Source organism: Falco peregrinus, chromosome 2, assembly GCF_023634155.1.
Source record: "Falco peregrinus isolate bFalPer1 chromosome 2, bFalPer1.pri, whole genome shotgun sequence".
Taxonomy (NCBI): Eukaryota; Metazoa; Chordata; class Aves; order Falconiformes; family Falconidae; genus Falco; species Falco peregrinus.
In genome coordinates, this window is record NC_073722.1 from 94,458,284 (window position 1) to 94,481,210 (window position 22,927).

Consider the following 22,927-nt stretch of genomic DNA (forward strand, 5'->3'; position numbering starts at 1 on the left):
GGGTGCTGAGCTAGCCTGCTGCTGTGAGGGCAGGTCCTGCTGCGGGAGCTGCAGCATCAGGAGCTGGATCTGGCATCTGATGCTCCCCTGAGCAAGGATGGAGAACCCAGGCTGAGTCGCCCCAGCGCAGAGCACTTGGCTTTGCGCCAAGGCCGCCTGAGTTGCCCAGACATGCTTCCATGATGACACGAGAAGGAAAACAGTGGGAGCAAGTGTGTGTACGTGTGTGTGTGCGTGTACGGCTTTCACACCCTGGGGGTTAACTCTCCCCAGTGCTGAGCTGCAGCAGAGCTGGGGGGCTTGTGCAGAGCCGGGAGCCCCAGAGGCTCCCACACACCAGAGCTCTGCTTTTTGGGGACAGCAGCGCTCTCGCTGTAGTGAGCTTTTGAGATCCTTGGGACAGAGCCTGTCCCTTAGCCAACACCATTTTGGGGTTGCATTTGCTGTTATAGCTCATTTAATTCACGCTTCCCTTGGCCGATGCATGAGACGACGCTCCCTGCTCACCTCTGCTTCCCAGAGATGGAGACCTCCGCGGCAGGTTCGCATCCCGGGAGTTGCATCTAAGAGTTACATGTTGAGAGAGGCACCGTGGGACGGGGCTGAAATGGCCGGAGGGTGCCCTGTGACTGCCGGTGAGTGTGCAGGTCTTTATTTTTTATCCTTGTTATGGTTAAAAGTTGGTTCTTGACAGCGCAGTTCTTGTTACGGTCGAATGTTACATCCTGTTGTGATGTTGCTATGGCAAAGCCAGGCAACATCTGGAGCAACACAAGTTCTCTCCGGCGACCATCGGAAGGTTTATTTATAACCTCGCTGGCGAAAGGAGATGCCTGAGCGCGAAACCTCAGTGGGCAGCTCATGGTGGGAGCAGCCCGGCACTGGGTGGCCCTTGGGTGGGGACCTGGGGTGGTGGGAAGATCCCCCCACCTCCCCTGCCCGGTGGAGGAGCCCACAAGCAGAACCGAGCAGGAATGATCTCCTCAAGGGCCCTCTGAGTCCGTTCTTTGACCTGATGGGAGGAGGATGGTTCCCTACCAACATCTCCCAGTTTCACGTTGGGGTTGGGTGACTGCAGGGGTGGTGATCAAATAATTGTAATGGGGGAAAAGGTGCGGTCTGGGGGGTGAGCGAGGCTGGTTTTAGCGAGCAAAGCGGTGTGCACAGAGAAGCCACAGGAAGGATGCGAAGGGCCACTGCTGTGCTTCAACACAGCAACCCGCTGCAGCGAAGAGAAGCTGCTGCTCTGGCAGTGGGTCTCCAGCTGCCTGCAGCCCCAGGGGGATGCCTCTGCGACTATTTACACCGGCTCACGGCTGGACAGCCGTGCTGGCCTCTCAAGAGGTAGAAAAGTAAACTATTTCTCCAAGCAGAAGCCAAGAGTCAGCACTGCCGATGGGAGATGAGCTGGTTCCCGCGAGGGATGGAGGGGCAGGGGATGGGGGGGCCGAGCTGTGCTGCTGGGGGGGCTCCCTCTCTGCCCAGCCGTTGCAGACGTCCTGCAGGTTGGAGTATCTGCAGGGGCAGGTCCTCTCTCCCTGTACACACACCCGCACGTGTGTTCCGTCTTGGCAGCAGCAGCGTCTCCTGCCCCAGCCAGGGATGCTGCTACGCTGGGGAGCAGCTGAAGAGCTGGTCGGGTTTGCTCCAGCCTCAGCCCTGGCCCTGGGTGTTGCGTATTCCCTAAAAGTCTCTTCCTCTCCAGCCTGAAGGATGGGGCAGCGGTGACATTGCAGCAGCTGCTGTTTCCTTTTATGCAGACGGTTCGGGAGCAGCAGCCGTGTTGCTCCCGTGTCAGACTGTCCCCAGTGTTTGGAAAACGCAGCAGGGCAGGGCAAACCCAGTTCCAATGACCCAACTGTGCAGCTTCCATGCCAGCCCTGGGCTCTACAATCCCCACACAGGGCAAGCCAAAAAAATCAAGATGCTATTTCCAAGTTATGATGATTTGTGAGAAATTTAGAGCGTATTTGGCTTTGGCACGGGGGAACCAAGGTCAATGGCTCAAGGGGAAGAACCCCAAATTATTGATCAGGTCATTGTGCCGACGGCAAGCGTGCCAGAGTCTGGTGAGTTTATCCCATGGAGACGTGGCTTGGCTTTAAAATTCATCACTCCCAACTGCCAGCAAATCTTGCGGCAGCATTTCGCTACCTGGCGGGATGGGTGCTGTGAGGTCCCCCCCACCGCTGGTATCAGCAGGGAGCATTGCCTGCTCATCTCGGGAGCCCAGCTGCCAGCCCTGCTCCTGCTGTGGGAAGCAGTCGTGTTTGTTTTGGGCAGCCTCAGCAGGGATTTAAAACTTCCAGTGGTAACAAATGGTGTTTTGTCTCACTGCAGAGCAGCTCTGCAATGTGCATTGATAAAAACCTGTCCCTGCGAGGGGGGCTGGCCGGCTCCTGGGCTGATAAGGGCTGGGATAACCGTCATCCCTCGCTCTTTCTCCTCGGCGGTGGCTGGCACTCGCTCCTGAGCTGGCTTACAGAGCACCAGACGAGGTGGTGGCATCATGAGAGACAGTGGTCCAGGCACCAGCTCTGCTCAGAAGGCTGCAGGGGGTCCCTGAGGGCTCTGGATGAAGCCCCAGCAGGATTTTCCAGCCTCCCTGAGTGTCAGCCGGCTGCCTTTAGCCTGCGGCCAGTGGGCAGGTCACTGGGGGGCTGTTTGCAAACCCCTGGGGCTGACATGGGGGTAACACAGTCCCTGCTGGGAAGCAGCACCTGGCTCCCAGTTAGGGACCAGCTAGGTGTTTTCCCACATCCTGTTTCGGGATGCTTTTCCAGCTGAGGCTCGGGCAGCCGGCACCTCGTGGACCATAAAAGGCAAAGCGCTGGGAAGAGCTGCTGGGTGGGAGCGTGGCGGCCGCTGCAATGCCAGGCATCCCAGCTGTGTATAAACGGATTAGAGCCCTCCAGCTCTCCTGCACCCCCTCCTTCCCGAGAGTTTACAGGAGCCCGTTTGGCAGAAGGATTATCCAAAGGGAGGAACTTTCCATTCGGAGCGCTGTTTAGAGAAATGCCCTGAGAGTTAATAAGGATTTTTGATATGTTACGTTTTAGAGTCTCCCGAGAGAAACTTGTTTCTGAGGCTGTTGTCGGACTTCTCTGTTCATCTCGGGTCGTCTTTTTTTATGTCGCAGCAATTCCCTTAGCCATAACGTGTTCCCGCAGATTATCCTAGCTGGTCTGTCTCTGCCCTGCATGCTCTGTGCGGGCGGCAGCATCTCTCCCTGAAACACTGGGATGCAGACCAAGGCTGCACGACGCTTCCAGGGAAGGAGCGCTGGGGGAGACGCTCTGTGTCCATCAGGCACAGGGTAGGGAGGCAGGGAAGAGCGCCAGGGGCACGGGTGCGGGTTTCCAAGCACTCCGTGAAACCCACGGAGGAGCTGACGGAGGTGATCCTGCCCAGACGAGCTGCGGCAGACGACCTGGCAGTAAATCACTTTGGAAGCAGCGGGATCAGAGGGAAGCCAGGGAGGGTTGCCGCACGGCACCGCAGGGAGTTATTGCTGCAGCAGGTTGGGGAAAAGAGGAGAGTCCCTGAAGAAAGATGCAGATGGGCAGCAAGTCCTTCCTGCCTGTAAAGTGCTCTGGACCAGCAAATTAGAAGCTGGGGGGTGCTCTTACAGTTACTCAGGTGGGATATATTTGGGTAGGGACCAGCGTAGCATCAGCTCTGACAGCTGTTGTGTTAGGGCAGAGGCTCCTGCCCTGCTGCAGAGGATGGGCTCCATCATGCCAATGTGCATTTTCATCTCCGTTGGCCATTGAGGCTAAAAAACTCCGGTTCACATGACCCAGGCACGGAGGCTTCCAAACTGCCTCCGTCTCTCCCAGTAGCGGAGGAAGGGGAAGGCGGTGCTGAAAGTCTGCCGAGACCCAAGGTGGGAAGAAATCTTGGCTGGCCAGCTTCAAAGCGTTTGGACCAGGAATTGGAGTGACCGAGCTCCTGGCCATGGAAGCCTCCACCTGGCAGTACGATGGATATTTACAGGATGACACAAGTAAGACGAGGGGGAGAGACTGTGCTACTTCCCGGGGAGCCTCTGCAGGGACGTGTGAGGATTATACTCTGCTGCAACTCGGCCGGGAGGGCCTGGGGCACAAGCTGGAGAGGGGGGACCTTCCCAACCCGGGGAGCGACACGCAAGCCCCTGCCAGGAGGTCAGAGATGAGCAGCAGCAGGCAGAGAGGGCAGCAGGGGCTGGCAGGGGACCCGTGCTTGGATGAGCACCCCGTGTGGAAAGGGTGCAGGAGAGGGGCGGAGGGAGATGCCCCGCCGAAGGTGTATGAGATGGAGGTTGGGCACAGGCAAGCGGGCACGGGCAGGATGGTGAAACCAGTGGTGTACAGACTGGAGGAGAGTGAGTACAGGCGCCTGATCGAAGAGGCAGAAGCAGAACCTGAGGAGGAATGGGAAGCGACAGAGCACAAGGTACCTGTGATGCAGGAGGGCTACCCAGGGGATGGGAAGGCAGCAAGTCCAAGCCTAAACAGACTCAACACTTTCCAAGGAGTCCTGAGGAGGCAGATAAGCCGCTCGGACTCTGAAAGCAGCGCAGAGAGCAGGCAAGTGAATAAACTGACCCTGAACTCCCCCTTGGAGAGAAACAAACCGAGTGTCCCCATCAGGTCAGATAGCTTCGAGCGAAACGCCATGCTCATGGATTACATTTTGCAAAGCAAACAGGAGGCAACAACATCTGTTTCCTACGTCCCCAGAGAAAGCAGCAAGGCAGCTGAAAGCTTCAGGCAGGCGCTGAGCTTCGCCCCCCAGCCTGACAGCACTCCGGACCTTTGCCAGAACGGCCAGACTGGTGAGGAGGATCCGGCCAGGAAGCCCAAGCCAGACAAGCAGGTAGCAAAGAGCCTCGAGAGAATGGTCTCTGCAGTTGCAAATTATGCTTCGGTGGCTAGAGACACGGAAAAGCTTTCGAGACAGAGCAGCAGCCAGCTCCTTGAGAGCAGCGAACTGCTTGGAGGTGAAGTAGATGCAGGGCTACTCGACTCACACGGCCAGCAAAAAAACCCACCGGCCCCTCCGGTCAGGTCCCACAGCAAAGAGAGCCTGGCTCTGAGTATGAGCAAGGCTGTGGCAATGACAGAGGCGCTGCTGGAGCCCCACAGCGATGCAGTGAAGCCTGCCAAGGAGCAGTGGGCAGCTGCAGGCGCGGAGCAGCTAACTGGAGGCAGGACTGCAGGAGGAGGGGGCTCGGAGGAGCGGGAGCGGAAGGGGAGGAAGAGTCAGGAGGATGAGAAAGTGCTTAAAGTTGCCGACGCAAAGAAAACCTTCGAAAAGGTCAAGGCGGCGGAGGGAAAGGCAGCGACGCCACCGCCCAGCGCTGCCAGAAAAGGTGAGGTGTGACGGCTGTGCCACGGCGGGCGGGCAGAGCCGGGGGGCTGGGGTGGACGCAGAGCACGCCACAGCCGAGGGCTGGGGGGCGAGGGGAGCCGGGGACACGGTGGGTGTGAGGCTTTTCAGAAAAACAGCTGCCTTGTAATAGCCGAGCAAACGATGGGATGCACTCAGGGCACGTTTAGCAATGATCCTAATGAGGCAGGACGGAAATCAGGCGTTGATTCACGTCTGCACTCTGCTTAGTGAAAGTACTTCTGGCAGTGCAACTGTTTGGTGAGAAAGAGATCTGGTTTTTAAGACTCCTGTATGGAAGTGAGCGTAATACCCAGTACTCCTACATGCTTTTCACGAATAGACAGAGTGCAGAAGTGCCCATGTGATGCTTTCTCCCACTGCCGTGTGGGATTTTTTGCCTCCATCTCTCTAGGCACTGGGTGAGCCAATATAATTTTATTTTAGCTATGGCATAAAAAGGAGGCATTATTTTCCCTAGGTTCTTTTTCTCCTGCACTTTGACTTGAGCTGACTAAGCCCTTCAGGAGAATGACATCCACTTGGAACCCCTCTCACTGAAAAACTGTGGATAAATGGACTTTGTTGGAGTTTTACTGGTAAAACAGTGGTTATGCAGAAACAGGGAGAGATGAGAAACGAGCGTTTGTTTGAGAGTTTGGATCCTGCAAGGATGTACCAGACCCATGCTGGTTAACTTACATCTTCTGTTTATTGACAATCTGCAGTTGTGGATTTCCTTATAAGGGAAAATAAATGTTTTAAGGCACAGGAAATCTATGCTAGCTTTGAATTGAATAGCATGTTTACTTAAAAAAAAAGGTGTGATTATCCCACGTTGCTTGGTACATTGTGCTGTCCATTACTCTCACTCACAGAAGTCACGAAACCAAGTCAGAATATGAACGTGAGTGTGTGTGTGTTAGTGATAACGAAAAGCCTACAGCAATGAAAAATAGATCTGATCCTCTCAGGAAGCGTCTGAAGGGTAAACGATGTAAAGAAATAGGGTTGTGAAATATTTGTCGCTGCAAACTATCTGCCATCTGACAGGTTTGGGCTCTGTACATGAAGCCAGGCTAGTCCTGGTATTATCAGGGTGTCTGGATCTCTGCAGTCTTCTCCACTCTCCCTCCAGTGGGAGATTTATCTGATTAAATGGTACAGCTGATGGGGCGTGTTTTCATCAGCCAGATCAGATGGAGGGATGTTTTCATCAGCAGAGGCATGCATCCTTTCCAGGGAGTAGAAGGAGCAGGTAGATGCAATGGGTGATCTTACAGGAGAAGGGGGTGAGAAGGGACTACAAGAAATCACGCTCCATCCCTAAGGCAGTACCGGCTACAGCTAAATCATTCCTGGCAGATGTTCACCTACTTGTTCTTCAGAAGAAATAGGGAGGGAGGGTCAAGACAATCTATTTCAGTGCTGAACTGTGAAAACATTGTAATAAAGAAGAGCGGGAATAGCTTCTCATTTTGCTCTATCTGTGATACAGTTTCTTTGGGTTTTTTTAAAATCTCTTTTTAAACATATCTCTTCCCAAATCTCATACTGCCTAAGTGAACATGAACAGCTTGCATATATTTACTATTACATGATTCCTTCTTATACCTCTGATTTTTCCAGCGCCTTTGGTCCAACTTGATCCTAGACAGCAGGGAGAGAAACAGAACAAGGAGGCGAAAGGATTCAGAATGGGTTGAATAATGAGGACAAGACTAGGATATGTGATAAGTGTAACATGGAGTGCTACAGGAATCACAGCACCAAACCTCACATTACTGCTCGCTGCTCGAAGCCCCTGCTCATTACGTGGTGCCTGGATGGGTTTTTTTATTCTAATCAGAATGATAGGAAGTGTCGAACTCGGGATATTCATGTTGCAAATAAAATACAGCTTGCTTTTCTCTTTTTTTTTCTTTTTCTTTTTTTTTTTTTTTTCTTGTGTGTGTGTGTGTGTGTGTTCTGCTTGCTTGTCTCTCTCTTCCTAGTTAATCATCTGGTAGAGATAGCAACAAAGAAAATCCCATCTGTTGCAACTAATTGCTTCGTTTTTATTTGGTGTCCCAACATTTTAATTAGGTAATGGGACTACATCCCCTTCATTGCAAATATAGGAAAAAAGAAAGAAATATATATTTCACAATCCTGTACAGTGATGGAGGACAAAAATACATGAGGATAGACTAGCTTGAAATTAATGTAGAGATTTCCTTTTGCTGTAAAAACTGTGGGCAACATGTTTCTATGCCTTTCCTATAGATGAGTTGGTAGGGATGTGTAGGACATCTGAATTACCGCATATAATATGCAGGAGAGTGTGTATATGTAGTAATAAATGTGTTTTATGAAATGTGTTGTAAATCATTAATAATGATAGCATCAATTATTAATACCCACCCCGACCTCATGTTCATTTATTATTGCTTATCAATCTCCAGCATCTTCCATCCATTCCAAGCAGCACACAAATGTGATCGCAAGAGCTCGCTCACCACAGCGGATTTTTGTTACCCTTTGGGAAGGGGGTTTGCGATCTGACTCAAATTTACTGGGTCTGGGAGTAGTGCAGGGATTCACTTGATGTCAGGCAGAAAGGTGGGGCAGGCCCAGGGATAAAGCTAAGGGGTGCTGACTCCTAACCCTCTGCTTTAATTCACATATTCCTCTTTCCTCCTTGTCCACATGCTCTGATACACCCTCGTACACTCCTCCCTTCCTGGCTGTTATTTTAAAAATCTGATTGAACATATTGCTCTCCTTATCTTTGTTCCATAATTCTACAGCTCCCCTTTCTGGCCAAGGATTGAATAAGGCCAAACCGAATGGATTTTGCTCTCCCTCTCTCTCTCCAGGCAAACACTTTGCTGGATCTGGGGAACAGCCCAGCACGGGGCAACGCTTCCCTGGGCAGAACACGTAATCCCATCCAAGAGACAGAATTGATTACCATAATCAAGAGCTGTTACGTGGTGGCTGTTAGTACAATTTTGTCTTGGCAGCCGCTCAACATTTGATGATCGTTGAAACGTCCCTTAAAAGCCAGGCTCGTAAGCAGTTTAATAAAGCTACCCTTGCCACTTGATACATGCCTAACAGACATTGAGAAAACAAGGCAGCTACAGTCGATCTAATGCTGTTCCACATATAGAAAATGGCTCAGAGTTTGGGCATTTATTCTTTTTCTTTGCCATCAGTCCAGATTTCGCTGCACAGAAAAAAAACCCAAACACTACATTCCATTAACATTAAGTGAAACATAAAAATCGCATCACCAATGTTAATGGGAGCAGCTCTTCTCCACGCTGCTGAATCTGGCCTCTTGCATCTAAATCACGAGAGCCACAGAAAAAGAAATACAAAAATATGCAACTTTCAGGTGGTAGAACCTCGTGCTTCCTGTAAAGGTATTTAAATATGATAATCAATCAAAAGGCTTCAAGAAGTAAAGAGATAAATAGTGGCCATAAATGTCCGTGAAAAATTGTATAACTTGGATGTCTGCAAACCCGAGGTCCGAAACACAAACCATCACGTCTGGCATATTTTGCGTGACTTAGACGTTAAGCTGCAAAATAACAGGACTTTAAATTCCTGATCTCTCTAAACCCTCTGTAAGCCGTTTCCCTTCATTCAGAATATATTTAGCAATGAGGATTTAAGCAAACTGAAATGTTCGAGACAAATTCATTCCTCAAGTGACTTTACCGGTGCTGCACGACTGGGTTTGCCGTCTGTCTAAGATTGCTCACAGACTCCAAGCCAAATTGTGTACTGTCAGCTGAAGGCCAGAGAAGTCATCAAAATTTCTCCTAGAAAGAAGTGCCTCAGGTGTTTGTGTCTTTCTTTACCTTTTCCAACTAATAACACCGCAGTGGCAGGGAAGGCTGTGGAGCATACTGAGCGCGTTACTTATAAGGCATGTCAGGATCATTGTCGGAACAAACCGACATGATTTATTGCAGTGATGGAGTTGATGCATATTTGCAAGTGAGCTAAATTTAGCTGCTGACATAAGTTTCAGAGGTGGAGTCTGTAGACATGGCGCTGTTTCCGTATAAAGGCTGTGAGAGAGACTGCAGCAATCGTGCATCAATGTAGCGGAGAGTAAAATATGTGGGATGGATAAAACTAGTGAAACGTACTTTTGAACAAATTCTGAATCTTTTCTGCAAAATTTAATAATTGGGCGCGTCAGTACTGATAATATAGGACAAACTTTGTGTGGTTCCTTGTAGCTGCAAGAATTTGCTACTAGGATATTTCCCTTTACAAAAATCAGATTTTGTGACATATTTTGAGAAGTTATTAGGCTTACATCACTCTGGCTGTAATTTAAGCCCTGTTTGTTGGGATGATTTTATTCAGCTGAAGATTACTGTTTACCATGGAACCAAAGAGCATGTGTAAAACCTTAGCCATTCCTTCTGTTGTTGAAGTCTTCAGCCTGAAATTTATGTAATTTCTTCATCACCTTGTACGGTGAGCTGTTGCAATCTAAATGGCTCGTTAATCCAGGTCAGGATCTGAGTGATTTCTGGAGCGCTTCCATGCAAATGTTTAAGGATACTCAACAGGTATCGTTCCCTTCTGAATCCATCCTTAGTGACTCTTCCAATGCCATCTTGAGCAAGCTGTGCTGCAGGAGTACCCATCCCTGCAGCATCTGGAATACCTATCCCTGCGATCTGGAGCAGGAACCCACCGCTCAGGTGGCAGTTATTGAGAGATCAGGCTGCGATCAGATTTCTCATGACAAATTTCACTCTGTATCCTCTGTGTACTCCTCTCATCATCTTAGGCGGATGCCTGGTTTCTCTTCCAAGCTGTTGAGTAGTGCTGGGTACTGCTGCCTCCACTGTTGTTTCTCAGTCTAGGGTAAAGCATCCCCTGGTACAGGATTAAAATATCGTTTCAAGCTTGCCCACTGTTTTGAGCCAGAAGGAACATATATTTTTAAGTACCATTTGATGTGCTTGTATTAGTAGGTTTTTATACATCTGTAAGCCACATGCACAGGTTTGAGACTCCTAATAATTTAGTGGCTGTGGGACTGGCAGTCAAGACACTCGGCTCTATCACTGACTCATTGTGTGACCTTCAGCAAGTCACGTACCTACGTGGAAAATATGAATCACAATCTAAACCCACCAGAATGCAGATTACCTGCAGGTCTGCTCTGAGGCTGCCAAACTGCTTTTGTTTTCTTCTTTTTTAGCATTAAAGAGATTGTTTGAGGGAGGAGGGTGGAGACTACGTGTGCTGGGCTGGCTTTCAGAAGGAAAGTATTAATTTCATGGTAATCAGCGCCATGGGCAGTGCATGGCAGGGATGCAGGCTTGCAAGTCTAATCTTTGGGTGTATCATTTTTTATGAAGGTGTTGCTCAGTACCTGAGAGACTTCCCTGTTTGTTGAATCAGCAGTTAAACTAGTGTCAAAGTTTAACAAACATTGGATAATTTATAGCTACTGTGGCATCTGGTATTTCCATCAGCTGTAATCGACAGACCAGGAAGACCATGACAAACGTATCTCTGTGAGGCTTTCTGCCTGTTTTAACACCCAGGTATCACTTGACAGGGTGTAGTTCACTGTCCCCTCACAGTTTCATGAGGGAAGAGGAGGGTTCTCAGCTCAGCTCAGCCGGACACGTGTATTTCTCTACATTCTGAAGGATGATAAGGGGAGTGACGGGTGTGTCGCTCCCCTGAAAAGTTACGCCCCTTCGCCACCTAACCACATGCAAATGAATTTGCAGATACCGGCCAAAATGTAGAAGGAAGCTAGGCTGGCTTTTGGTTTTGGCCATGTATGGTAAACGCTGTGCAACGTGGGCACTGATCTAGCATCATTCATCCGCTCCTTGAGTTCCCCAGAGGAACAGAAACATGCAGCCTTCGAGAGCGCTGGTACCCGTGAGCCGTTTGCTTACAGAGGTGCTCACCTTCTTGCTGTGTACTGTGTTAATAACTGAGAGCCTCTGCCATCCAATAGTGGATATAAAAAAACCCAAAACAACCTGCTCACAACCACAGAAGCCAGCATCCCCCGAAGCAGCTGTACTTTTAGCGCAATGGGGAGAATCTTTGGTTTCAAGCTGCCGTCCCATGCTTCTCACCGAAGTGTGATTTTTAGCAGGGGCTCAAAGCGATCGTTTTGTCACCCCCTCCCCAGCAGCCGCAGGCCCGGCAGGTCAGCGTGCCTTGTGGAACTGCTGGGTCTCCTCAGTGTTCCTCTGTGTCCTGCCTGGCCGAGGCCTCCGAGGCCACATCTCGGGGTCTTCCCTCACAGCATCAGCGCTCCCAATTTTCCATTTTGTTGCCGAAGTGTCCCGGACCCTCCCCGTCCTTTTGCCGGTACCACCTTCGCTCGCACCCCGGGTACCCCAAGCAGAGGACGGCAGCGCCATCCCGGCGGGGCGCGGCAGTGGGACCCGTGAGGGAAGAGGCCTCAGCCAGGCTGGGGGGCGCCGGCCCGGCAAGGGGCTGAGTGCCTGAGGGGAAAACCGGGCTGCCGGGGCTGTGCCAGGGCGCAGGGCGAGCCAGAGGCCGCGGACTCGGCCCCGCTCCCCTCACGGAGACCGCGGCCCGGCGAGACTCTCCCCGTCCGCCCGCGGGCAGCGGGAAGGCAGCTGGCGCCGCGCCGCCATTGGCTAGCCGGGCCGCCACTCACCCGCCGCTCCCCGCCCTCCGCCGAGGGCACCAAGGCGGGGCCCGTCCGCCGGGGGCGTGCCCAGCCGCTCAGGGGCGGGGCCTCGGGGGGGCGGGGCCTGTCGCCGGCGCTGCCCGCCCCCGCCCCGCGGCGCTCAGTCGGGCGGCGGCAGGCGGCGGAGGCGGCTCCGCCGGGCTGAGGAGCGGACGCGGGGAGGCGGCTCGGGATCGCGGTGCGCGGGGGGCGGGAGCGGAGCGGGGTGGGGGAACCGGGGAGCGGGACGGCGGCCTGCGGCGCGGCGGGGTGCGGCTGGCGGGGCGGGAGGGCGGCGGGCGGCCCGGCGCGGGAGGCGGCGGTGCCCGCGGGAGGGCGGACGGGCCGGGCCGGGCAGCGAGGGCAGGGCAGGGCGGGCGGGGGTCCGGCCGGGCGGGCTTCTGCGCGGGGCCGGCCGCTGTCCTGAGGCGGCGGCCCGCTGTCAGCGCCGGGCCTGCGGCGGGAAGCGGCCGCGCTCGGCCGGGGCTGCGCCCCCGCTCGCCTCCTTATTAGGCAGCGCCGCGGGCCCGGGTCGCCGCGGGTCCCCGCACCCGGCCGGCGGCCGCAGGTTGCTGCTGGGGCCGCCCCGGGGCCGGGCTGCCTCGCCGCCGCCGCATACCTGATGCCCGCCGGCCGCCTTGGGCAAGGGGAGGACCGATTGTTGATCTTTTTATCTTTCTGTTCGGCATGCGTTTTCCCTTTCCCCCCTCCCCTTTTTCCTCCCTTTTTTCCCCCTCCTTTTTTTCCTTTTTTTTTATATTCCTCCTTCTTCCCCCTTTTTTTCCCCTATGGCAGCAGCTCAGTGGCACCGGTGGGTGCGGGTCACCCCCAGAACACTGTGTCCCCGCTGCCACCCTGCAGCGTTGCAGAGGACAAAAGATGGCTGGAGGGTTTAGTTCTGTTCATTTCATTTTTAATTCCCCGTTTTTCTTGATGCTCCTGTTGACCGGCTCCATGTCACGCCGTTATTAATGGCTCTTTAGAGTCTATTCGGGAGATGCGTAACGTCCTGGGTTGTGTGACATCTTCCTGGGCTTTGCTTTTTCTATGCAGAAAGCAACGTTAATAGCAAGCTGTCAGAAGCCGGAATTTAAAGGTCAGTATTTCTCCCTGCTTTGTGAAATTAGCTGTTTCTCCGCTCGGGAGATGCAGAAAGGCATCGGACATGCAGCCGCACAGGCGTTCAGCTGTAGTACCCCAGTCTAGACAATGTGATGCTGTGACTGCACAGGAGACAGCTCTGGAAAAAAAAAAAAAAGAAAAAAAAAAAGGACTGAAAGCTGACTGGAAACAAAAGTAAAACTGATTGATGCAGTTTTATTGTTAAAGATAAGTGATATGCATTAGTGTCGTGTTGTTTTTTGAGGGTTTTTTAATAGTTTCAGTCCTGTACAGGTTGGTTTGAGCATGCCTGTTCATGCAGATGTGCGTGTGGCTTAGTGTAAGCAAGACCAAAGATGTTTGCAAAATGAAAAGAGTGACGTTTTGAATATGCTAGGCTGGCTTTTCAGTTTGCTGATAGCGATTCTGATTGAATTTTAGGCCAGGCTGTATCCGACTTACCTGCCGCTGACCTCTCTCTTCGTGCGCCTCTAAGCGTGTGCGTGAGGGAAGCGCTGTGCCTGCTGCAAGTGTGGGAAAATGGTGTGAACTGGCACAGGCCCTCCTGTGAGAAGTGTTGTCCTATGTGCTGCATGTGCAACAGCTAGAGAAAACAGCGGGTATCTTGTGCGTGAGGCAGGAGAGGATATATTTGATTTTCATTTGAATACCAAGCATTGAATCATCTTTTCTGCTCAAGGGGAAAAAAAAAAAAAAAAACCAAACCCACCAAACCAACCAAAACAGATGGCTGTGCACTCACCGAGACATTATATTGCAGCTAATATTCGTGTTTGCTGAAGAGAGTGTACACAAAGGTAGAAGAACAAATACTCATAGTGATGAAGTCAATGCATGTTTATTTCACGTATATACATTTCTAGTATTTTCAGTAGCCGTAGTTAAGACCTGACACACTCGGGTACACATCAGGGAGCATTTGCTTTGTGTTTGTTTTAATCTAGCACTTCATAATATTCATTTTTCAATGGTCACTCGCAGCTTTTTGTACAGATTGCTTTAATCAGCATTTGTGTGTCTCTGTGTTCTCTGTTGGCATTACTCTGTCTTCTAGTGAGCTGCCTTTTCAAACATCATTGGATTTTTTCAAGTTAAATCTTCATGCTTATTGCATCTGTCACTTCTGGGATTCACTCCAAGCAAAAGGCAGAGATTCAGCTTAATGGCAATGAGAAGGAATGCACAGAAGGGTAAAATATCAGCTTTCCTGAGTGATGCAGCAAAGGACACAGAGAGATCTGCCCTCAGTAGCTGTTCCATGCATCATGTTCAAGTTTAATATTAGACTTTAACGACGGCTTCATAAAACGGCTCATTAAAGCACAGCGTTGCATTTTGATCGTAAGAGAATTTATGTTATTGGTTTTAACTTGATTATTGATTCCGAGGGATATGACTAGTATGCCAGCTTCCTATTTTGAAGACATGAGCAAAACACTTCCTGGCCTGAGTTTGCAGCTTGGTGAGGTCATCAGCGCACCACTCCCAGGGCTAGGAATGTCCTTTTGGGCAAACTCACAGGCACTTTTTCACTTGACTTTTAAAGTGTGGGTTTGTTTGTTTTGATTTTGTTTTACCGAGGCTTTTGTGATAATCTCAGTCCTTCTCTAAGGATACATTGGAATAGAAACTCACTGAGGATTTGAAGTGCCCCAGTTTAAGCATTTACAGGGCATGTGAACAAGAATTAAATGTCTGTGTTCTCTTCTAGCGCTTTCCCTGCAGTCTCCCCCACCTAATATTTTTGGTCTGCTTATATGCTGGTTGTTAACTCTGAAATAAGTCTGATTAGAAACAGCTTAGAGCTTCAGTTTGCAGTCACCCTGGTTGTGTAGCCACATGTGAGCAGTCAGATTGTTGGTGACTTTAGGCTGACACGACGTGAACTGATATTATGCGCAAGTGCAGGTGGTGGCGGCATTGCTGGGGTGAATGTCACGTCGAAAACGAAGGGAAAAAGGTTTAGGTTAGTTGAAGTGACTCAGGACGGCTAGCAGTGAAAGGTGATCATTCTGGATGTGTTGAATATACCGGTTGCTGGGCCCTTTCTATTTATTTGCTGGTAGGATTGCTTTGTTCTAGTTTTCCTCACGTGAGTAACTCTACTAAAAATGGATGATTTGTTTCTTTCTGAGGCTATAATTCTTCAGTACGTGACTTTATGTGTGTTTTTTTAGATGTCAGCATTAGGCTGGTAAAATACCAGGGTGACACTAGAATTACTCAGCTCCTTGGTGTCAACCCAAGGGGTCCCACCGGCTGCTCTGGCTTTGTGTTGGAGGGCTCTCTGGTGCGCAGGCTGGTGCTGATGGTCCTCAGAGGAGCAAATGTTCTGGAGAGGTTCCTAATGGATTATATCAGCCATTAGTTGTATTACCAGCCGTTAGTTGTGTACATGCCCGTGTGGGTTTGTGTAGTGGGTGCAAAGGTGATCAGAATTAATGACTGGATGTGGAGGTAATGATGTAGCTATGAAGTAGAAGGTGACTGTTGGGCAAACAGGTACATTTTACCTTACGCCTCTCCCATACGGTTCTTCATGCCAGTAAGATGGAGGTAATCTCTTTACAGCAGACATCTTCGTAACAAGTCACTTAAGTGCTCCTGAAATGGAAGAGGGTTTTGTGATGGAATACCATAAATGCTTTAAAACCCTCCTCTGTAGGTCAGGAACTTGACAGAGGAATAATGAAAATGGTATCTGCTGCTGCTGCTGCTGCCTCTGAAGCGGCGGGGAAAACCCCCCGTGCTGCTCTTTGAAAGGCTTCCAGCCTGCTGATGCTTTCATGGTGCCCATCGATAGAAGAGGTCTCCTTCGTTTAGAGGTGACAAAGTAGAACATGGGTCTTTGACCATTTTTCCCTTTTTGCTAATGAGTTAGACAGCAAGGTAGAGTAGTCTGCTTTGGAGAAAGGACAATAGCATTTCTTCAACATTATTTGCTTTGTCTTAATCCACGTTTTGTTGACGATAACAATAAATGATACGTAATATACTTTTTGCTAGGAGCATGTAATGACTCTTGAGGTCTAGCACTCAGTGGGAGAAGCTGGATGTGGTTGGATCAGTTATAGTGACTCTGTTTGACATTGAGCTGGGCCTCTCAATCCATCATAATTAGGTTTTTCTTGTTTTCCCTTCTAATAATTGAATTTGAAAAAGCAATGGAAATAAAATTAAATAGTGGTGGGATCTGACTTAAAGTGATTAAGGTTCAGCCTGATGCGGTCAGGCGTGCTGAGATGAGCTCACAGCTTTCGTCTGGAGTGCTGCTGAGCTGCGCTTAAGGCCAAGTGTTCCCTTTAGGAGGGATCCTGGTTTCCCAAATCTTGGCCAGCCATAGCATCTTTGTATGTAGTCTCTGTATGTACAAGCACACGTGTAATCAATCTACAGTTCTTCTTTGCCGAATATTAAGGCAAACCATTTCTGCAGCCTTACCAGATGTACCTGAGCAGGATTTGAGAAAACTGCTAAAACTGCACCTCGTTTGCATCCATGCATGAACCGAGGCAATACACTTCACCTGTAGTCCCTGGAAAATGGACTTCAAATGTCTTTGGTTGGAGTATTTGGAAATGTGGGAACTTCCCCCCCCCCTTCCCTCTCCATCCCCCTAGTTCTGCATATAGTTGCCATAGAGACTGTCTTCTGGAGTCCTTGAAAATCTATTGTTTATCTCACATAAATGTATAAACCTGCTGTATTGAAACATGGCATTTTGAAGCATCCTGTTCCTGTGCAAATCTGATAGGGACTCGACATCCTACAGTGCTGCAGATTTGGGTACTGGACATGTGTCAGGCACAATCAGACAAACAGATAATGGGTATAATTAGCACCACCAGAGATTAGCAGGCAATAACAAATTCAAGCTGTAGTAAGCACTCCATCCCTTGGGAGCCAGGCAAACAGGCAGTGCTGGGCAGATGATCACTTGATATGGCAGATAGTCATCAGCAAAGGCCCAGTACTACTTCTTGAAGTTGCCTTTTTTTTCCTCACCTTTCACAGAAAATACTTTAAAAGCTCATGGTTTGTTAGGTCATGCTGGAGTCTTGAACACCCAACTGACTCGGGGTATATGCTCGGCACTTACTTGGCATTTTTCATCATATGATGGCCAGTCAGCGCTGCAGTTGTTTCTTGTAGTGACCGGTATATCCTTGATATCCTTGCTTCCAATTTGGAAATGTGAATTTCCATTAATTAAGCATTTTGCTCAGGGCCTTGCAGGTACTAGGCTGAGAATGCTGCTAGCGTATAATACTAAGTGTAGTTGTTGCTTTACAGATGGCTCGTCTATTTGCACCAGCACACGTGGTGGGATGTGTGTGAGTATGGATAAATGACCATCCTTACACCTAACTTTTCAACTGCTGATTTCTTACTGCAGTACTTAACGTTAATTATACCGTATCTTGGAGGTTGGAGTAAATGAGCACCAAGATGTCTTGTTCAGAACAGGAGGTGGATTAAATTTTTTTGAGTTTTTTCAGTGATTATTCTTTTTAAGGTTTATTTTCATTTTTGGATCTGCTGAGATCAGTTTGCAAGGCAGGAAAAAAAAAAACCCCAACCTGAGCCAGCTCAGGCAAACATGAGTTGCCAGACGTACTTCAGCAATATCTACTTCTGCTTTAGCACAGCGTGAAGTGTAGGCACAAAACGCTTCTTGCTGAGTGTCGTTGCGCCTTTCAGCATCGTTTTCCTGGTCGCTTTCTGGAGCAATTTGTTAAAAGTTCTGCTGTTGTTTAAAGGTGGGCTATCTGGGTTTGGCTGCTTCTTTCACCAGGCTTTGGGTGCACATGTGTTATCTCTATACTCTGCGCTTTGCTCCCTGATGTTTCTTTTGGGGGGGTAAAGGTTATCTTTTTGTTCTTTACATCCAGTGCTTGCCACACTGATCTTGTGGTCTACTAAGGGGATTCTTAAGCGCTATGAAAGATCGCGTAAAAACCAGCTGGGGCTTATCTCAGTGTAATACTCCCTGTTGTTTTGGCTGGTCTCCTCCAGAGCTGCTGTAAATGCCACAGGGACTCTCAGAGGGCTGGAAGGTGTGGGTTGCACACGCAGTAACCTGCCTGTCAAGCCAACAGGTGAGTAAAGCTTAAAGGTCATCCAACGCAGGCTGCAATTCTTCATGCCCCTTACTGAAAACAAGTTCCTCAGCTGAGAGTAGCCAGCGGGAAATCAACCTTCACCCAGCGCATGTTGGGGTACGGTGCTCCCCGTCAGGTAGCAGGGAGCTGCCCTGGGGGTGTTGGGGACAGCAGGTATGCCCCTTGTCCTTGGCACAGGGAGCCTGTGGGTGTAGGAAGATGCTTTTCCTTCTTGCGCCTGAAATCTTTCTTTGTAGTGTAGCAGGAAGGTTTATTAAAGCTGCTTACTAAACTTAAGTTTTCTTAAGTAAAATTTCTTTTTTTTTTTTCTTGCCTGCCTAGAGAGGCGAGAAAGGTGCTGCGTGTTGTGCTCGTGGTTTGACACCGGCTCACCCAGGTTGCTGCCCTCTCAGCTACGGTGAGCGACAGCCGGGGCTCTGCCGCAGCACAGGACAGCAGCCTCAGCCTGAAACAGATCAGCGACAAAGAACATCTGTAGGACAGAGGAAATGTGTTTGAACTTGGAACCCTTTGCTAAAACAGATGTTTGAGGAGCTGTAATTGGTACCACAAGATAGGGATTTAAAATCAAGTTAGCAGACTGAGCGATCTGGATTTGAGTTTTAGCCTCCTCCAGTCCCTTCCTCCCTCCCCCAGCCCTGATTTCAAATTGCACGTTACGGAAATGGGACAGAATGACAATGGTACTCTTTGAATTATAGGCTGCTTGGCCAGAAGAGCTGGCAGGACAGCAAATGGAAATGTGGAGAAATACACGCTGGTTCCAACTGTGAGCATTGAGATTCATTTTTGAAGCTTATTTCAACAGCATTAAGATCTGAAAAGTGTCCGAGTTGTCCAGTCTGAACCTTCTGCGTTCTTCTACATTGAGGATATTGTCTTGTCTTTGACAATTAACTGTTGTTGGTTTGTTGTTGAGAACATCAGAAGCCATGCACTGCGAGTGCCTCACTTGTTGGGCAGGTGTTATGGAGTAGCTTGAGAAGTGAAAGTCACTAAATTGGGCTCCGATTTTTTTTTTTTTTTTTATGTTATATGTTAAATTTAATGAAATTTAGCCAGCATTTGGATGAAGGTGTTTCTCACAGTATGCTAACCAAGCCTGGTACTACTTTCTGGAGTAGTGTCTCTGTTCAGAATTGCAGCGTGGACTGCACTGGTCTGTGCTGTAACTCCACTCTAACCGTGACATTCTCCAGGTCCCTGGCCCATCACATTTGTCACTACAGAGCTGGAAACAAACTTCAGGCACTGCCCCAGCCCTGTATGGCTGCAGTGCTGGGCCAAGCGGCGCTGCCATTGCACTCGGCCATCCTGCTCTTCTCTGCTCACATCCCCCAAGGCAGCCGCTGCCTTCTCGGCAGGCTCCCGGCAGGTCTGGGTGTTGTGCTCCATCCCGGCAGACCAGCGGAGTGTTTGTGGTTGGGCAGGGCCATCTGGAGAATGCTGCATCCTCGCTTGGTCAGTCTGACTCACACTTGGCTGGGCTATTTGTGAGCCTCGGTTGTGCTGATCTGTTGTTTCTGCTTTATTTCTAAGTTGTGAGGAATTTGTGTCCCAGCTAACTTTGTGTTTATAGCGGAGGGCTTGCTGCAGGTCTGGGTTTCCTGGTGGTGGCTCCCGGGCTGTAGTGCTCCAGTGGCTCTGGAAGGACTGGGACCTACAACCTTTTATCTACGAGGCTGTTTATCTCCTTAAAACATCTTTAATGTTGGTTTCTTCCTGTGGATACCATGGCATGTTGTAATTAAGGAATAGAAAGCAGTTTATCAAGTCCTTTGGAGATTCCTCCTTTCAATAAAACTCCTTGTCTTTTTTTTTTTTTTTTCCTTTTTAAGGAATTATCCAGTTAACTGTAAGCAAGGAAAAGCAGTGAAATGTTTCCAATAATGTCTTAAAGTCATTGGAGTTCAATAGGAAATGTACTTACCTTAGAAAATACTGTGTTAATCAAATCACCTTCCCTTCTGCACCTCTTCTTGAGAAATCCTGCACGTGTTGTTCTTTCTGTGCTTTAGGCTTCCAGCACCTGGGTACTGCTGTCTGCTTGACTTCTAGCTTAAGTTCGTGATGGAAGAGGGCAGAATTCATCCTCTGCTGGAGTTGAGTTTCAGTTCTAGTGGCTACTGGTGAGCTCCCCTGTTGCACATGTAGTAAGACTGATGTTTGCCGCCTATTCCATTTGGGTACGTTTGATTGCTTCAAGTTGGAGGAGAAAATACAGTTGCGTTCTGCTGTGAGCACTCTGTCACTGTAGTAAAAAGTGCTCATGCCTTAGCTGGTTACTTGGGAAAGGTAGGACGTGGTGGTGATATGATGAGAAATTAATGAAGCTGTGGTGGGAAGAGCTCTTTCTCTGTTTGTAACCACCGTCCTTAGCTGATACTAAGCTTTTGGCCAAAACCAGGTTCTCAAAAATAATTTAAGAAAAAAGCTTTCAATGCATCTCAGGAATATGGTCAGGAAGAAGCTTGCGTGTAACCTTCAGGAGAACAGAAGAATTCAGCAAATTGGGCTAGCAGCTCTGAACAGATTGATACTTCCTTGTTAGCTCTGTTGCGCTGATAAGAGAACTAGGTCAGCTCTATGGAGAAAGCATTTTATCTACATACTTCTCCTAACTGGAGTCCTGGCGCTTGGCTGTTGTAGCAGGCTGGCTGACTTGCAGCTCTGCACAGTGGGCTGTGCTCTCCATCTCACGTTTTCCCTGGGGTCGAAGTGTGGTCTGAAGCCCTGTTGCTTTCCTCTCTGTGGCATGTGCTGCTTTTACTGTGGGGGTGATGGAGTTCAGTCCCCAGGGGTGTAAGTAGCATCTTCCATCATGCTGGTGTAATGTCTCTGGCTGAGGTTCATAGGGCTGATGTTCAGCTCGGGAAGCATCTTGCTGCGTCTCTTGGCTGTGGTTGAGGACACAGTGCGCAAAGAAGCATCTCTGTGTTTATTCCAGTGGAGAAAGTGGAGGAGAACAAAGGCTCTTGGAGGGGAGCATATGACAGGCTACAGCCTTCTGTGGTCAGCTGCTGGAACAGCGGCGTCTTAAGGTGGGAATCTGCCTGCTGCGGTGCAAGGCTTCTTCTCATTATCCAGTAAAGCTTGTTTGCTGCCCACCAGCTGTATAACTCTCTCTCTGGTGGCAGTGAAAGTGGAAGCTGAGATGCAGAGGTGCACCGAGGCACCTGGGGTGCTTAATCCACCGGTCCCCGTGTGCTCTTTTCCCCACATATATTACTTTATGAGGTTTTGTCCTGGGTTTCAGTGCTTCCCCCTCTCCCTTGGCTCTCCTCTGTCTCCTATTTTCATTTTTACTAACCTTTTTTTGCCCAGCTAAATTTTGCTACATTGCCATCATCCAACTATCCTCCAGTACATCACATGTCACCGCCTGTGAGGGTGGCAGCTGTAGTGCCAGCTGACAGAAGACACTATAAAAGAAGAAAACCCAAAAGAGCACCCGTTCCTGCTCCTCAGCTGCCTCACCGTTTCAGACCCAGGGTTTGTGTAACTGCTGTGATGTTTCTCTTCGGTTACCCGTTATGGCCTCCTGCGAAATTATTTTGTGTAATGATTTTTGTGTGCATTCATTGCTTTAGCTTTATGGTAGATGACAGAGATTAAATGAAGTCAGACAATGCTCTCTGTTCGGGGTAATGACTTTCAACTGCGGTGTCCTTTTGTCACTGTAAATTATGGTAAATGATGTCATGTTAGACTGTAAAGATGCAAGGTACAAAGTGGTCTGAGTAGTAAGATCCCCCAAGAAGATGAATTGCGTATACCTGGAAATCTTTTAAGTGAAAATATCCATTGCCCCCTTAGCCGCAGCATGGGAGATGTGCACTCGAGACAAGCATGCACAGGGTAAACACTTAAATAACACGTGCTTCTTGATGATGCCTGGAAGATTTAAGTATTATAGGCACTTCTGACTTAAGAGTTCTTTGTATTATGATGGTCTTTGGTAAGATTTTTTCAGGGTACAGCTCTGAAAAACAGAATCGTATCAAGTATTTCACAGGTTAGAACCAACACCTTGCACTTTGTCCAGAACAGCAATTTCAGCTTACTTTAATTTTGGATTGTGTTACATTTTTGAATGTGCTGGGCTCCCCAGTAGAGATATAATCGAATTCCCTGGTAGTTTGTGGTTTAGGTTCCCATCCCAAAATAGAATCTCGCCAGTGGTATAACAGCTGGAAATTTCAGTATTAAGTTCATATTCCAGCTTTTTGTCTTTAAAATGAAGTGAAATCAGATGGCAGGGTCTTGCTCAACCTAGACTAAAGTAACCATAGACTGAAAATAATCTGTGCATAAATATGATGTCTTTTGGAACTGTGACCATCTGTAGCGGTGCTCACCTTTTGGTTTAAATAACTCCGAACATCTGAAAACAAAAGTTCTGTCAGCAACGGACTTAATGTGAATTGATTGGAAATGGTATACTAGAGGGAATAGCGGTAGGTTTAAAAGTAGAGGACTGCGTCAAGGTATTTGTGGCTGTTCTTTTTTTCTGCCAGAGGTTTCATGTGAAGTCGTAGGGCGAGCTGAAATTTTTGTGGCTGTGTGATTATTTTTTTAATTATTTTTGTCCCCCCACTTCCTCCCTTGCCCAAATATGGCA

At 49.1% G+C, this 22,927-nt stretch overlaps 1 protein-coding gene across 6 annotated transcripts in view; it reads left to right on the forward strand.

The window, feature by feature from the left end:
* Positions 1-3,642: 3,642 nt before the first annotated feature.
* Positions 3,643-22,927, forward strand: part of CORO1C (coronin 1C) — a 53,435-nt gene continuing 34,150 nt past the window's right edge. Inside the window, exons 1-2 of one of the 6 annotated variants that reach the window (XM_055796474.1) lie at positions 3,643-5,356; positions 7,003-7,924. In XM_055796474.1, coding sequence (XP_055652449.1) covers positions 3,958-5,356; positions 7,003-7,079 — 1,476 coding nt within the window. In that variant the 5' untranslated portion in view covers positions 3,643-3,957 and the 3' untranslated portion in view covers positions 7,080-7,924. Of the gene's footprint in view, positions 5,357-7,002; positions 7,925-12,115; positions 12,261-13,114; positions 13,158-18,263; positions 18,283-21,778; positions 21,799-22,927 lie in introns of those variants that run through there. The other 5 variants (XM_055796476.1, XM_013298445.3, XM_055796475.1 and 2 more) reach the window with 5 other exon arrangements.